This window comes from Erinaceus europaeus, chromosome 8, assembly GCF_950295315.1.
Source record: "Erinaceus europaeus chromosome 8, mEriEur2.1, whole genome shotgun sequence".
Classification (NCBI taxonomy): Eukaryota; Metazoa; Chordata; class Mammalia; order Eulipotyphla; family Erinaceidae; genus Erinaceus; species Erinaceus europaeus.
In genome coordinates, this window is record NC_080169.1 from 87,113,554 (window position 1) to 87,128,756 (window position 15,203).

The window sequence follows — 15,203 nt, forward strand, 5'->3', positions numbered from 1 at the left end:
TTTTTCAGTGAATATGGTTGTTGATTTTATAGTAGTCTCATAGTTATTTATATACTATTGGAGGCAAGAACCTCCTACTAATTTGGAGGACCTGGGGTTACTGCAAGGAGAAATAGTAATTTCTCCTTAAAAAGCTTAACCAAGAGCTGGGGAAATAGGTTACTTGGATAGTATGCTGCTTTGCTATGTATGTAGCCAAGGCTTGAGCCCAACCTCTACAGTACTGAAGGAAGGTGCTGTGGTCTCTCTCTCTCTCTCTCTCTCTCTCTTTCTCTGTCTCCTGTATCTATCTAAAAAGAATGAAACAAAAAGAATTATAATTCATTTCTTCATCTAATTTTCTACTGTATTTAGAACTTTGTGAGCAACTTCAGAGAAACTGGTTTACAGTAATAAAACCTATTTCCTTCTTTGTACTTTAAATATAGTCCTGAAATGGTTATGTGCTTTACATACTTCAGCCCCTCTATTGTTTGAACATGCAAACATTGTCTTTACACCAAGCCATGGTGCACAGATTCATGTCCACAGTCCCTAACACTAAAGGTCCTTCTCCCAGCAACTGGCAATCAATAGTTGGTTTACCTTGTTCACAACTTTCCTTCGTAGGAACCTCTGCAACAAACCCTGCATGGGCTCGCCATCCCACCTTAACTGAACCCAGCGGAAATGCTGCTGCACCAGCAAGTCGGAGCCCTGGAGACAGGCCTTGGCAATGGTTCCCATCAGAAAGCAGTTCTCATGAAAGTAGTAACACTCGGACATCCCATTTCCTAAAATACACCAAAAGTAAATAGTCCAACCTTAGCAATCCCATGATTTACATTATGGGACAAATGCAAATGAGACAGAAGAAGAACATGGAGTTCATTGCATACTATGGGGAAATGAATGGATGGGATGATCCCACAGAAGAAGCTTGTTCTCAGCATGGTCTCTCCTCTAGCTTTACCTTTCTGCAAAGTATAGGGAGTCTCAGTGCTGCGGTTTTCCAAAGGTGTCAAAAAATCTCCCAGTAACTCTGACAATGAGGATTTTTCCAAATTCTCTAAAATGATGATGATTTTCTTGTTGACAGGAGACTGCTTCACTGGAATCAAGCATGCTGTAGTAAAAAAAAAAATGAAAATTTAGTGATGAGAACTTTTACAGAAACCTGGATGAATCTGTAAAACAAAAATGTCTGTGTTTTGATGTGACACCATGAGAATGTTCTTTTAAGAGCCCTGGGTAACAGTCTGGCATTATTCAGACAATTGAAGATATACACACATACTAATCCAACACTAGTTCCCTAACATCGCAAATGGAATTAGCTCAAATGTCTGACAGAATACATGAGTTAATAGGAAAATATTCATATAAATAGTAAAAGTGAACAGAGGACACTTGCAAGCAATAGCATGAAAGACTTCCAAATAATATACTAAGAAGCAAATCACAAAAGCCATACAATATGATTTCCTCTCGCTAAGTTCAAACACAAGCAATATTGATTGTATAAATTAGAAATGCTTGCACAGGTGGTACAATATCAAGATATCAAAAAAACAATTATCACAAAAGATAGGCTAGTGGGTACCTCTAGAAAGAAGAGTTTGTAAGCATGGAAAGGGGTATAAGTAGGATTTTAGAAGCTGGGAATATTCTAATGTTTGTCCTGATCTGTGGATAAGTGGTTATTTGAGCATAAACTATCCACTGATATATAAATACTTGCAGTATGTTCTTTATGCACATATTTTCCTAGTGTCAAGTTAAAATTTCATAAAGCACCTTTAAACATATGGGAAATGACTATAGAATTATGGAGATCAGATCTCAGAAAACTAAACTGATAATTTTAATTTTGTAGATGTCAGGCTGTAGTGATTTGAGAAGTCAGTTTGCTTCAGAAATAATTGTAAGGAAAGAAAAAAATCTACGAAGTCTAAACCTTATTTAGGTATCTCTTCAATAAAGATAGAAAGATTTGCACCCCATATAAGCCCAAAATGAACAGCAACAAGTAAATGCAAGATTATTATATATAAGAAATGAATACATTAGTGTACAAAATATACTTAAGACATTGCCTGGAATCTACTAACTCCTTAAATGTTAACACTGCAGGTAAAACATAGTGCACCCCATATACAAGGGGTGGGGAACCTTGATTTTTTTTCAAAGGCCACCTGGATATTTATGACATTTATCACAGGCCGTACAAAATTAGAAGCTTAAAGGTTAGGACTTAATTTTTCTATGAAAAAAAGCTAAATTTATCAAATTCTGAGCCCCACCTATGGTTGCTGAGGCAAACCAAGTGATTGCTCAGGCTGTCCATGGGCCACAGGCCACATATTCCTCACCCCTGCCAAATATAAATAAATTAATACAAATTAAAATAAGCTTTTAACTTCAGAAGATCTTAAGATGTCCTGGCCTTAGTGGTATTAATTTTGAAAAATGAGAGATTAATTCAAACTACTTGAGAGTAATTTTGTTAAAAATTCCACTTCTCACAAATACTTATGCTAGTCTTTTTCTTTTTCTTTTTCCTACTTGTTGCTATAGACACAACACACTTTCTTTCACCTTCAAGAGAACTCCACAAATACTGTCAATGAATCTCTTCTGAAAGTGAAAAAGCGATTCTGGGTACTCTGAAGCTTCACAAAGTAGAGGACCAGAAATAACCATGTCTCATTAGTTTTATCCCTTTAACACATCTACTTAGTAAAAAGCACTAAATGTCTATACTCTCAGGGTTCCAAAGTTCAGAAGTGTTACTCAAGTATGTAACTCTACAGTTCAAACCATGATGATAAATACTTTCTACCCACTGAAAAAGAGCAGACTGAATTTAATGGCTTATACATTCAATTTTATATATCTAATGACTCTGTCACTAGCTTTCTTTTTTCTTTACTTTCTTTTTGATTTGTGCTAAGTATATGGCTAGTGCCAATAATTCTGAACCTGTTGTGTACAGCTAGAATATCTGCAGGAACATGTAACTAAATCTCAGCAAATGTTTATCTACAAAAAGAAATCAGAATAAAGAATATGTGGTACATATATATCCACCCCCTACTTCACTTCTCTCAGTCACTTTAAGTCTAACTTCATCAGATAAAGAGTGCAAAAGCTAGATAAGGGCAAGAGACTGGTATCTATCTATCTATCTATCTAGCTATCTATCTAGCTATCTATCTATCTATCTATACATATCTTTAATGATAGTCTTTTTTGGTCATTACCAGGCTACCCCATCATCTGGGAATACAGTCAGGGAATCCCAAGGATTCCCACATAGATATGATGGGCCTAGACCTTTAATAGACCCCTTGTTCCACCACCATTTATAAGCCCTCTGTGGGCCCCTTCAGGACCTCGCCCTCACTGTACAGCAGCAATGGTAGGGACTGTCCCACTTTCTGAAGGGAGGCTGGGTCTACCTACTATGCCATTGGAGGAAGACTAGTTCTAAAATGAGTGCAGCCTAGAATGTTCCTAGCTCATGGACCATGAACTGAGGTTGACTGGGACTCAGAGGTCACACAGGCTCTTGTGCTAAATATGAATATGAACTTAGGTCAAATGGATGGTGTAAACAATTAATGGTAATCATATATTTTTCTCATATTTGAGAACTACTCTCTGCCCTACCCAAGTTTTTAGTCCTATTCTCAACTCTGACACCATCTTCCCAGACAGTATTTTTAGTCCAACCACATGCTAGATTTTGGGCTTAGGCAAAAATTACTAAAGTCATGGCCCACATGGAACATACCAAAAATAGACTCCCTAGCTTCTTTCCATACGAAGACCCCTAGTTTCATTTTGCTCTATTCCAACCTTTGGGTTTCTATTTATTGCTTTATATCTTACTGCCTTTCAGCCACCAAGTTGCAGACGCTACCATAATGCCATTCTGAACTCCCCAGAAAGACAACCTCACCAATGTGTCTTGAAACCTCACCTTTCAGAGCCCTACCCCACTAGGCAAAGATAGAAACATCCTGGGGATACAGGTTGATCTGCCAAGGCCCATGTCTAGCAGATAAGCAATTATAGAACCTAGACCTTCTACCTTCTTCTGCACCTCATAAAGAATGTTGGTCCATACTCACAGAGGGATAAAGAATAGAGAAACTTCCAGTGAAGATGATGGGACATGGAGCTCTGGTGGTTGGAACTGTGTAGAATTGTGCCCCCGTTATCTTATAGTCTTGTTAATCATTATTAAATCACTGATAAAAATTAAAAAGCAATGTTATTAAGATATTAAAAACAGGTGAAATTTTGTCACTTGCAAAAAACATGATGAAGCTAAAGGGCATTGTGCTTAGTGAAATTAGGTAAAGAAAGACAGGGTGAGATGTCACTCAGGTATGGAAGATGGGAAAAAAGAAACCTAATGAAAAGACTAAAGGACAAAGAAAACAAAACAACAATAACAATAAGAAAAACCCTTTTACACTGTCTGAACAAAATAGTGGTTAGTAGAGGGTCTGAGTAAAAGGGGCCAATTGGATGGTGGTGGACAGAAACTGGACTTGCTGGTGAGCATAAGGTCATCTATTGTAGATTTTGATTTATAATGCTGTACACCTGAGACAGATAATGTTGTAAACCATGTTACTTTGATCAAAAACAACCAAACTTTTATCTAATACTCCATCAATGGATGTTTTATGTTAAGCACTCTTGTTTGTAGGAGGTGTATGGCAATCCAAATGGGATCTATTTGGAAAAATGGGATCTTAAAATATGAACATGTCAGAAGGATTTTTAGGCTAAAGAAACAGCATACACAGAAGAATAAAGGGCACTGACTTAGTTCTAGAAGAGACAGGGGTATCAGTCAAGGTGAGTGTAGCTGCATGGTCAACATGACGGAAGTCCAAAAGCTGATAGGTCAAGATTGGTTGGGGGCTGGGATATAGTCACAGTGGCATGGGATCGAGGGGCCACAGATGTGGGCAGGAGAAATCTTTGTCCTTGGCCAGATGTTATATATAATCACTTCAGATTCAACCCAGAGACTCTGATTTATTGATCTGTACTGAGCCTGAAACATCAATTGGGCTTACTGATAAAGAAGCCAGAGACCTAGCCACACATGGTATGTGAAAGATGAAGAATGTCAGGAATGTGAAATTACAGCTTTGAGAATCAATGCAAGTCTTTAAGGAGAGGGATTAATAGTATTGGATTCTTGCATTGGGAATCTTATTTTGAAAGAATGAAATGATAGAAGGGAAGAGAAATAAGAAAATATACCTAAAAATGTTCTTATCACTAAAATGAATGAAAAAAGAAATGGGAGCATCATCCAGGGTTAAGGCAAAGAACAAAATAATATATTGACAGCAAATTACTAAGGCTAATGGTTGACTGGATCAAGACAGGGATGGATAAGAAAGATTGGATACCTCTCAAGTCCCTAATGAAGTTGTTCAGATAATGGAGACACAGACATCATGGGACAGAGCATTATGGGGATGGAAGAAGTGAGAATGAGTTATGTTTCAGGCTTCATATCTTTATTATGCAAGATACTCCTTTGAGGTGAGGGAACAGGAAGATGGGAATGTTAAAGCAGGATTCAAAGATATATATATATTTTGCCTCCAGGGTTATTGCTGGGGCTCAGTGCCCCAGCAATGAATCCACTGCTACTGAAGGCCATTTTCCCCCCTTTTGTTGTCCTTGTTGTTGTAGCCTTATTGTGGTTATTATTGTTGTTGTCATTTGCTGTTGGATAAGACAGAGAGAAATGGAGAGAGGAGGGGAAGACAGAGAAGGGGAGAGAAAGACACCTGCAGACCTGCTTCAGGGCCTGTGAAGTGACTCCCCTGCAGGTGGGGAGGTAGGGGCTCACACTGGGATCATTAAGTTGGTCCTTGCGCTTTGTGCCACGTGCGCTTAACCAGCTGTGCTACCAGCTGACCCCCGAGGTAATTTTTTTTTTTTAATAGAAGTTTCCTGGAAAGACACAACAAACTCATTTTCTTGGTCTACCAGTAGGGGATGTACTGCTAATGATCTGCTTAACTCTACATTTTATAGACTGCTTGTGCCCTAGTCAAAAAGAGAATAGAGTTGCTGTTCACTAAAATTTGCTTGGGTTTCAATTACCTTTCTTTCTTTCTTTCTTTCTTTCTTTCTTTCTTTCTTTCTTTCTTTCTTTTTTTTCATATGTAATGCCAGGGTTAAACTCGAGTAGAGCTTCAGGTTTGCAAATAGGACACTATATCTGTTATGCCATCTCCTGGGAAACTATTTATTTTTAACCACAGCACTGATCAGCTTTGGCTTATGGTGCTGCAGGGGATTGAACCTGGGACTTTGGAGCCTCAAGCATGAAAGTCTCTTTCTCTTTGCATATCCATTATGCTATCTACCCCCATCCCATTCTATTTTTTAACATAGTGAATAATTGTGAATTTTTACATAATGATGGCAATATTCTGCCACCATCATCAGTGTTAAGAACACAGGTACTTTCCCAAATGTTCTAGATTCCCCTCAGGCCCTCTTTGATCTCACTTGCAGAAGAAAGTCCTTAACCCAATAATACAATGAATATCCTGCCCAAAAGATTGAAACAGAATTTAAAGCAACATCAAGGAAACTCAATCAACAATAAGTTATTATTTTAATATAATACTTAAACAAATTAATGCAAAAAATTTCCAGGATAAACTAAACAGCAAAATTCTAGATAAAACCGGGCTCATGAAATAAATCAGTGTTGGGGGAGGGTTGGGGGAGGAGGGTTTACTCACTCAGTAGAGAACACATGTTGTAATGTGCAAAGACTTTTTTTTTTAAATCTTGTTCTTCTAGGAGGTGTCAATAGAGGATAAAATAAACTGGCTTTCTTTGGTGAAAAGTTTAGCCCTCAATACTGTCAATCTCATTTCCTCAATTTTTATCTTTATTACTGTTAAAAAGGAAATTTCTCTTAGGACTTCAATATATTACTTTAAAATATATACCTGCTTCACCTCAGAATGTATCCAGAGACTTCACGTGTGGAATGACAACCCTTCAGCTTCATTACTCGGGTGAGACCTTTCCTTTAATAGTACACTCTAATTTCATCTCAGGTAGTTCACTTTCTAACAAAGTCCCATAACCTAGATATACACCAGTTTCTGTGAGAGAGAGCTTATGTGCACACGTATCCATAAACTACTGCAAAATATATACCTGAAAGCAGGACTACACTAGAGTTTGCAGTGAGTACCTCCCTAACACTTCCTCTCCACTATTCCAAGCTTGAGATCCATGATTGCTCAACAAATTGTTTGGCTTCATATGTTAACTCTGTTTTCAATCACCAGGTTCCAGATGCCACCAGGATGCTGGCTAGGCTTCCCTGGATTGAAGACCCCACCAATGTGTCCTGGAGCTCAGCTTCCCCAGAGTCACACCCTACTAGGGAAAGAGAGAGGCAGACTGGGGGTATGGACCGACCAGTCAACGCCCATGTTCAGCGGGGAAGCAATTACAGAAGCCAGACCTTCTACCTTCTGCATCCCTCAACGACCCTGGGTCCATGCTCCCAGAGGGATAGAGAATGGGAAAGCTATCAGGGGAGGGGGTGGGTTATGGGGATTGGGTGTTGGGAATTGTGTGGAGTTATACCCCTCCTACCTTATGCTTTTGTTCACTAATCCTTTCTTAAATAAAAAATTAAAAAAAATATATATATATATATACCTAGTATATATTTACTTATACTACTTAATACCACATCTAATTTTAAAACATACTTTCTTTCAAACTCACCTTTACACCTTACATTGAGGCAAAATTTGACCCAATTTCAACGCAAGTTCACACCCTCCTTACCAAGTAAAGGCATGTGACATAACCGTCTCTCATGAAAAGCAAACAGAAGGTAGATGTTATTTTTAAAATAAACACAAGATAAATCTTGCTAACTTAAGTGTTAATGTCATTTTTAAAGAGCTTTCTTTCCCCTTCTATTCACTGGTATTTAATCTCCAGGGAAATGTTCGGTGTTAGATTCATAAATGCAGGTTACTTAACATGTATTTGCCATTCTTCCTTTTAATTTTTTAGCTCATACACTTATGTTTTAAAGATGTATTTATTTTGATAAAGGGTGAGAAAGAGAGAGGCACAGGAGAGACAGAGACAGGGAAGAGAGACATGTGCAGTACTACTCCACAGCTTGTGAAGTTTGTCTCTGCAGGTGGCGATTGGGGGCTTAAATTTGGGTCCTTATGCATGATAACATGTGCACTCTAATGGATGTACTACCACCCATCCCCTTGTGCACATACTTCTTAATTCTCTGTTTTCTGCCAACTTTGTTCTACAGAGTAGAGAAGGGAACAAATAAATCTATGTTCTATGCTCAGAGGAAAAGAAAAATCAAATATTCTAACCCTTAACTATCCCAAGTAATTTAAGTTTTGTTCTTTAGACAAAATAACATTTAAAAACCAGGAGTGGAGCCATGCAGTGGTGCACCTACTTGAGTACACACATTATCATGTGCAAGGGCCCAGGTTCAAGTCCTTGGTCCCCACAAGCAAGGGTCAGGAAGGCTTCACAAGTGGTAGGGTAGTGCTGCATTTGCAAATGATACACAGGCTGGGGAGATAGTATAATAGTTATGCAAAAGACTTTCACACCAGAGGCTCTAAAGTTCCAGGTTCAATCCTCAGCACCACTATAAACCAGTGCTGAGTAGTGTTCTGATAGCTCTCTGTATGTATCTATCTCTCTGTCCTTAAAAATAAATTAATAAAGTATTTTTAAAAAGAAAGGGAGGAAGGAAAAGAAAGAAAGAAGATGATACGGGAAGGATTTCCAGGAGCGTGGCCAAAGAGTAACAGAATCTGAAAGACCACTCCCAGGATAAAAAGACAAAAAGAATTTTAAAAAGACAACACCCAGAATCTCACAGCACAGCCTACACCTGAGGATCAGGTGCTTAGGAATAGAGGAGTGCAAAGTGGTAGCCACTCTGTGGTGCAGAAGCAGCTCAATTCCCAAGATACAGCCCCAGTTTGGGGAACCATTTTGATTTCTTGAGTGAGGGGCAGCAGCTCTGGGGAGTGCAATAGAGTGGTCAGAGGCCACAGTGCAGTGTGGAAAAGGCAGGCTTAACAAGAACCTGTGAGCCTGGGATAACAACTCAGAACAGCAGTGGGAAAAAGAAGCCTTGGAAAACTCTATGTGGGCCTGGAGTGGTGCAGTGAATAAAGCACGGGACTCTCAAACATGCAGTTTAAAACCATATGAATCACCCACCAGCCACTGAGAGTTTACCTCAACCAAACCTGAGTTAACAGGGAAAATGCTCTTTCCCTGCCATGCCACCACAAAAACACAACCACACCACTACCTGCTGGTTGAACAAAAGAAACCAAACCCCCCCCAAAAATGAAAAAAATTATTTATCTCTATAAGAATTATGAAAACATGTCTGAATGGGATTTCAGAAAGCTTATTATGAAGGTCATTCAGGACTCCAACCATAACTCCAACCATCAAATTAAGCAATCTCATCAAAGGCCTACCTACTAACTGTCTACAAAACAGAGACCCCCCCCCCCCAACTCTTCATCTGAACTATTCCAGCCTTTAGGTTCAGGATTAGTCAACAATTTTTTTGGTTCTATATGTTAGCTGTTTTTTCAGCCACCAGGTTCCAGATGCTAGCATGTTGCCAATTGGATTTCCCTGGGCAGACGACTCCACCAGTGTCCTGGAGCCCAGCTTCCCCAGAGCCCCACCCCACTAGGGAACTAGAGAGACAGGCTGGGAGTATGGATTGACCTGTCAACACCCATGTTCAGCGGGGAAGCAATTATAGAAGCCAGACCTTCCACCTTCTGCACCCCATACTTCCAGAGAGATAAGACTAAAAAAGCTATCAGGAGGGGATGAGATACGGAGTTCTGGTGGTGGGAATTGTGTGGAGTTGTACCCCTCTTATCCTATGGTTTCTGTCAGTGTTTCCTTTTTATAAATAAAAATTAAAAAAAAAATCACAACAGCCCCAAGAAAAAATACAGGAATTAAATGATAGCCTTGAGAGGATGAGAGCCTATTTGAGATGTCTTGTATCCAAAGTAAATCAGCTTGAAGATAGAATAGTAAAACTATAGGTCAAACCATACACTCTTAGAGAGCAAAGCAGTTTGTAATGAAAAAAAGTAGATATACTAGAAGCTGAAAGGAAGCCAAAGTTACTGAACCCTAAACAAACAACCCCAAGAAATATCACAGTAACACTGTCCAAAAGTAAGGACAAGGAAGAAATATTGCAAGTTGCAAAGGAAAGGAAGAAACTAACATAAAGAGGTAGAACCAACAGGCTATCATCAGATTTCTCAACACAAACCTGAGAAGCAAGAAGGGAAGGGAATAGCATTTTCCCATATGAAGAGATAATAATTATCAACCATGTGTACTATATCCTGTCAAATTATCCTTCAAGTATGAAGGAGAAATCAAAAGCTTCCCAAAGATATAGAAACTGAAGGAATTTACCACCTACAATTCTGTCCTGCAAGAACTATTGAAAGGAGTACTACAAGAAAAGAAGTAAAGGAACTCTAACTCCAAGTGAAAACAACAAGGGCAACAAAAGGGAAAATAAATAAATAAATATAAAAAAGAAATATTAAAAAAGAATATAAATGGAAACTCAAGGAAAGCAACAAAAGCACCCTCTATATAGGAAAATGGAGGACATAAAGGACAATGTGAGTAAACCAAGGCCAAACATCAAAGGCCTAGACAGTACAACAGAGCCTCTTAAATCTCAATCTTTGCCTCACCTTTGCTGGTAACAGAAGAAAAACTGTTGAGTGGGATAGGTCAAGAGAAGAAGAATGAATACGAGATAACTCCACATGTATGTGGAACTTGTAGAGTTAGGAAGAGGAGAACATGGGAAGAAACTTGGACTGGGGAGAGGTATTGCAACAAAGCAAAGGATTCTGGGGAGGGAAAGGAATAGGAGCTCTGAAGAGAGAGAGGGTTTGCAGCCCCTGGTGGGGGGGATAATAGTGTACAGCAGACACCTGTTATGCAGAACAGGGAAACTATAAGCATGTGAAAACAGATGTAATTCATTAACCCTCCTCAATAAAATTTAAGAAAAGAAAACCATACCTGATTTCCTACACAAGAAAACAGAATGATTTCCCCTTCTGCTACTGTTTTAAGCTCATTTAAAAAGGCAAATCATGTCCTAAGATCACAGGTGCTCCTTTATCCCATCCCTTTCCCTCTTTCCCCAGAGTTTTTTGCTTTGGTACAATACATGATACCCAGTCTAAGTTGAACAGTATGTTTTCCCTTACTGTTCTAGCTTCTTAATTTCCAGCCATGAGTGAGATCATTTAGTATCTACCTTTCCCCCGATAAATTATCTCAATCAACACGAAACCTCTGCGGTCCTTCTAAGATGTCACAAAGTAGATGACTGTAAACTATTAAGATACCAATAAAGTGAAAAAAATATCAGAATAATTAAAAATGCAAACCACTCTACCTTTTTGCCCAGTCATAAACTCCTTTACCAACTCTTGTATTCTCTATTCTTCCTACTACCTCCACTGAATGCAAGTTCTTCTACTTCTTGACACCTAAGTATGACTAGCATCCCCTTTCCATTTGCTTATGCTAGTTCCCTGTATCAAAGGATCCACCCATGCACTAAATAGTCAGTGTACACAAAGCAAAACACAGGCCAAAGATCTTGCTCAGTAGTAGAGTCCAGGGATTGCAAAGCAAAATCCAAGAATAAAGTACTTCGCTAGATTGCAAGAAACTCACAATACAGTGTGCCTATGAGCAAAACCCCAAAAAATACCTTCACTGTCTTGACCTATAGTTAGGTGAGGCACAGAGGAATAGACACTGGCTACTGCTGCTTATGAAAGGGAGAAGGCATGTCTGCAGGAACCAGAGAAGGTTTCATTTGAGGTGTCCTTTCAGCAGTTTCACAGGGGCTGTTTCTTTAGTTTTCAGAATGGCAGGGGCCATATCTTATTTTAATCAGTACTGTATGTTATACATCTTTCACAGAGTCTGTTATGTGGTATCCATATGTTATTAGGAATGTGGCTGAGATACAGGAAAAGGGTAACCAAAGTGGGATGGATGATAAAGGCACAGAGATTGATTTGGCGAGGTAAGGCCAGAGCTGGCTGTGGAAAAGTTGGGAGGTCTCTTTAGGGGTTGCAATTCTTTAAAAATTGAGGGGTGTGGGTAGTGGTGACTCAGTATCACTGAATGTGTCTTATATGCATGAGGTCTTAGGTTCCAGTCCCTGGAACTACAGAGAAATGGAGTGGTGTTGAGAGAGATAGCTCACTAGGTGGAAGGCATACCTTGCCATATGCACCCCTAGATAATATGGAGATGTTATGGCCTTGGAAAACTCTCCAGTGTTGTGCTCTCTATTCTTCTCTTCCCCGTGTTTCTTCTCCTTTTTTTTTTAAATACTATTTTTATTACTCCCCCCAGGTTTATCATTGGTGCTCAATGCCTGTACTGATAAAACCACTGCTCCCGGTGCCCACCTTTTCCTTTTTTTTTCCTTTATGTTTTATTTAATAAGAAGGAAAATGGGGGGGGGGACAGAAAGGGAGAGAAAAAGAGACACACTGAAAGACCTGTTTCACCGCTCATGAAGCATCCCCCCTACAGGAATGGAACAGGAGTAATGCGTGCACCGGGCCCCTCTCTCTCTTTATGTCTGAATATAAAAATGGAAATACTTAACAATTTCACAAGATGACAAACCAAAGCTGCCATCCTCTTGGAGATGGAGAATAGCTTCCCCTTTTTCCCTGCCATCTCCCCACAGTTTAGCCAGCATGCTTCTTAGGCCCCACATGTATGTGGCTTGGTGGTATTAGTGAACTTTTAGGTTTTCAACCCTACAAAACCATGGAGTTCCAAGTAATAGGGATCAATAGATGTGCATCTTAAAAATTGGGAAAAGAAGCCCCACAGATTTAGTAATGTTGAGTCAGATATCTCTATTGTGTTCACTACTTCATTACCACTACTTTTCAGTGTTGTAGTGCTCTAAGTTTTTGAGAACTCAGTCTGTCTGTAGTTGTTTACTACCTGAACGAAGTATTATGACTTATCACTTTGTGATGAAACAAGATCAGGATCAAAAGTTGAAAAATAAGGATACTTTGTTCTGTAACTAAGGGGTTTAATAGAAAGTTTGTACATGCGAGTTTTTTCATAAATAAAATATAATCTTTTTTTTTTTTTTGGCACCAGGGTTGTTGTTGGGACTCAATGCCTGAACAATTCCACTGCTTCCAGTGACCATTACTTTAAACAAAAAACAAAAAACTTTTCTTTTTGTATATAAGTTGAGAAACAGAAATAGAGAGGAGAGACACTTGCACCACTCCACCAGTTGTGATGTTTCCTCCCCTGCAGGTGAGGTGTAGGGGCTTAAACCTGAATCCTTGTGTACTGTAATGTGCACACTCTTATGCGTGAGCCACCACCTGGCCCCCCACAAGGTGATTTTTTTGAGTATTGATGGCAGGCAGTGATTAAGGGCAGGATATGGAGCCAGACAGGTTGGGGTGGAGTTCTGCTCTGCTGTTTCTATTCAATAAATAAATAAAGATAATAAAAATAAAATAAAATAAAAAGATTATTTAAAAAACAGAATTCATGAAAATGTTATGCTAAGAAACATTTAAAATCCTGGTACTGCCACTGTATAGCTGTGGCTAGTTAATACATCTAGTTATATCTATTTCCTCATCACTAAAATGGAATATCCTCAGTGTATGAAACATGTTTGATAAAGTGTCAGACAATGGCATACCAAGGACATGCTAGAGAAAGTATCTCATAGCAATAAGGTATACACTGGTGAAAGAGATGCTATGCATAATAAAATTAACTGAATTATGTCTGCTTTATATTGTCATGGTATAATTCTCAACTGCATGAGTGACATATGATGCAGTCCCACTAGGGTAGACTGAATTTGCACGACAACCTGGTGTGCTTTATATAGTATGCATATAATAAGTAAGTATTAATAAATAAAATATGGGAAGTGAAGGAATAATTTTGGAAATATAACAGATCAGTATTAGGTATAGAAATATTTTCTTCAAATTTCCATAATCTCAATTTCCATCTCAGAGCTTCTGAATAGTTGCAAATTTCACTTATATTTATCCCCAAGTAACAAAATTCATTTCCTTAAATCACTGAGTACACTGTGTGATTATAATTCAGTTTGCTGAAATAATCTTACCGCTACTGATGAACAGGTCTACCAGTTGCTCCTTGGAGAAACCAGCATGGACCTGAGCTCTCACAATTTCACAGGTGAATCCTGCAGCTATTTGTCTGTGCTGTGATCAGGAAACAGAGCCGTTAGTTCAACACACCACAGAATGTTGAGAGAGAAGGAGAGGGGAGGCAAGCAATCAATACCTTCATGCAGAGAGCGAGCTGATGTGCTATGTAATCTTGCAGGCTTCCTTCTGGGCCGTGGAAAATGACATTTTGATACTGTTCAACCTATTAATGAACCAAGAAAAGCCATCAGGTAAAAAACGCTAAGAGGAAAGAAATGTTATAGACAAGTGTGAAGTTCCCTTTTTCCCTGTCCTCAGCCTTTGAAAGGATTAAAAATAAAGCTGTAGGGGTTAGATTTATTTACCAGACATCTATTGTCTTTTATTTAACTGGAAACACAGGAAAATCAGCATTTCTCTATTAATATAATATTTTATGTTTTGTGTAGTGTAGTGTTTACATGTATTTTGAGGCATTTTATGTATACTCCCCCCCTTTTTAATAGTGAGCTTCACGATGCTTCCTGGGAAGTACAGTTCCTAACGTATTTTGTTTACTGCAGCTGTTCTGGCTTATTTCCTTATGATCCTTTGCAGATGATTTTTAACTTTTCTCAGTGCTTAATTTACTTTTAATGGTTAAAAGAGTAATATACTTCATTGAAGAAAAGCTTAAAAATACAAAGCAATAAAAAAGCAGAATAAAAATCAATGACAGTCTCAGCACTCAGAACTACAACTATGGACATCTTTTATTATTTATTTATTTACTTATTTTCCTTTTTGTTGCCCTTGTTTTTTATTGTTGTTGTAGTTATTATTGTTGTTGTTGTTATTGATGTCATCATTGTTAGGACAGAGAGA

General features: G+C 38.6%; 1 protein-coding gene across 3 annotated transcripts in view; it reads right to left on the minus strand.

Moving 5' to 3' along the window:
* Positions 1–15,203, minus strand: part of CTTNBP2 (cortactin binding protein 2) — a 186,161-nt gene that overhangs the window by 22,674 nt on the left and 148,284 nt on the right. For all 3 annotated transcript variants that reach the window (XM_060196481.1, XM_060196480.1, XM_060196482.1), the window contains exons 13-16: positions 14,476–14,562; positions 14,294–14,393; positions 953–1,105; positions 586–773 (exon numbers count right to left, since the gene is read on the minus strand). In XM_060196481.1, the coding sequence (XP_060052464.1) occupies positions 586–773; positions 953–1,105; positions 14,294–14,393; positions 14,476–14,562 (528 nt within the window). The remainder of the gene's footprint in view (positions 1–585; positions 774–952; positions 1,106–14,293; positions 14,394–14,475; positions 14,563–15,203) is intronic.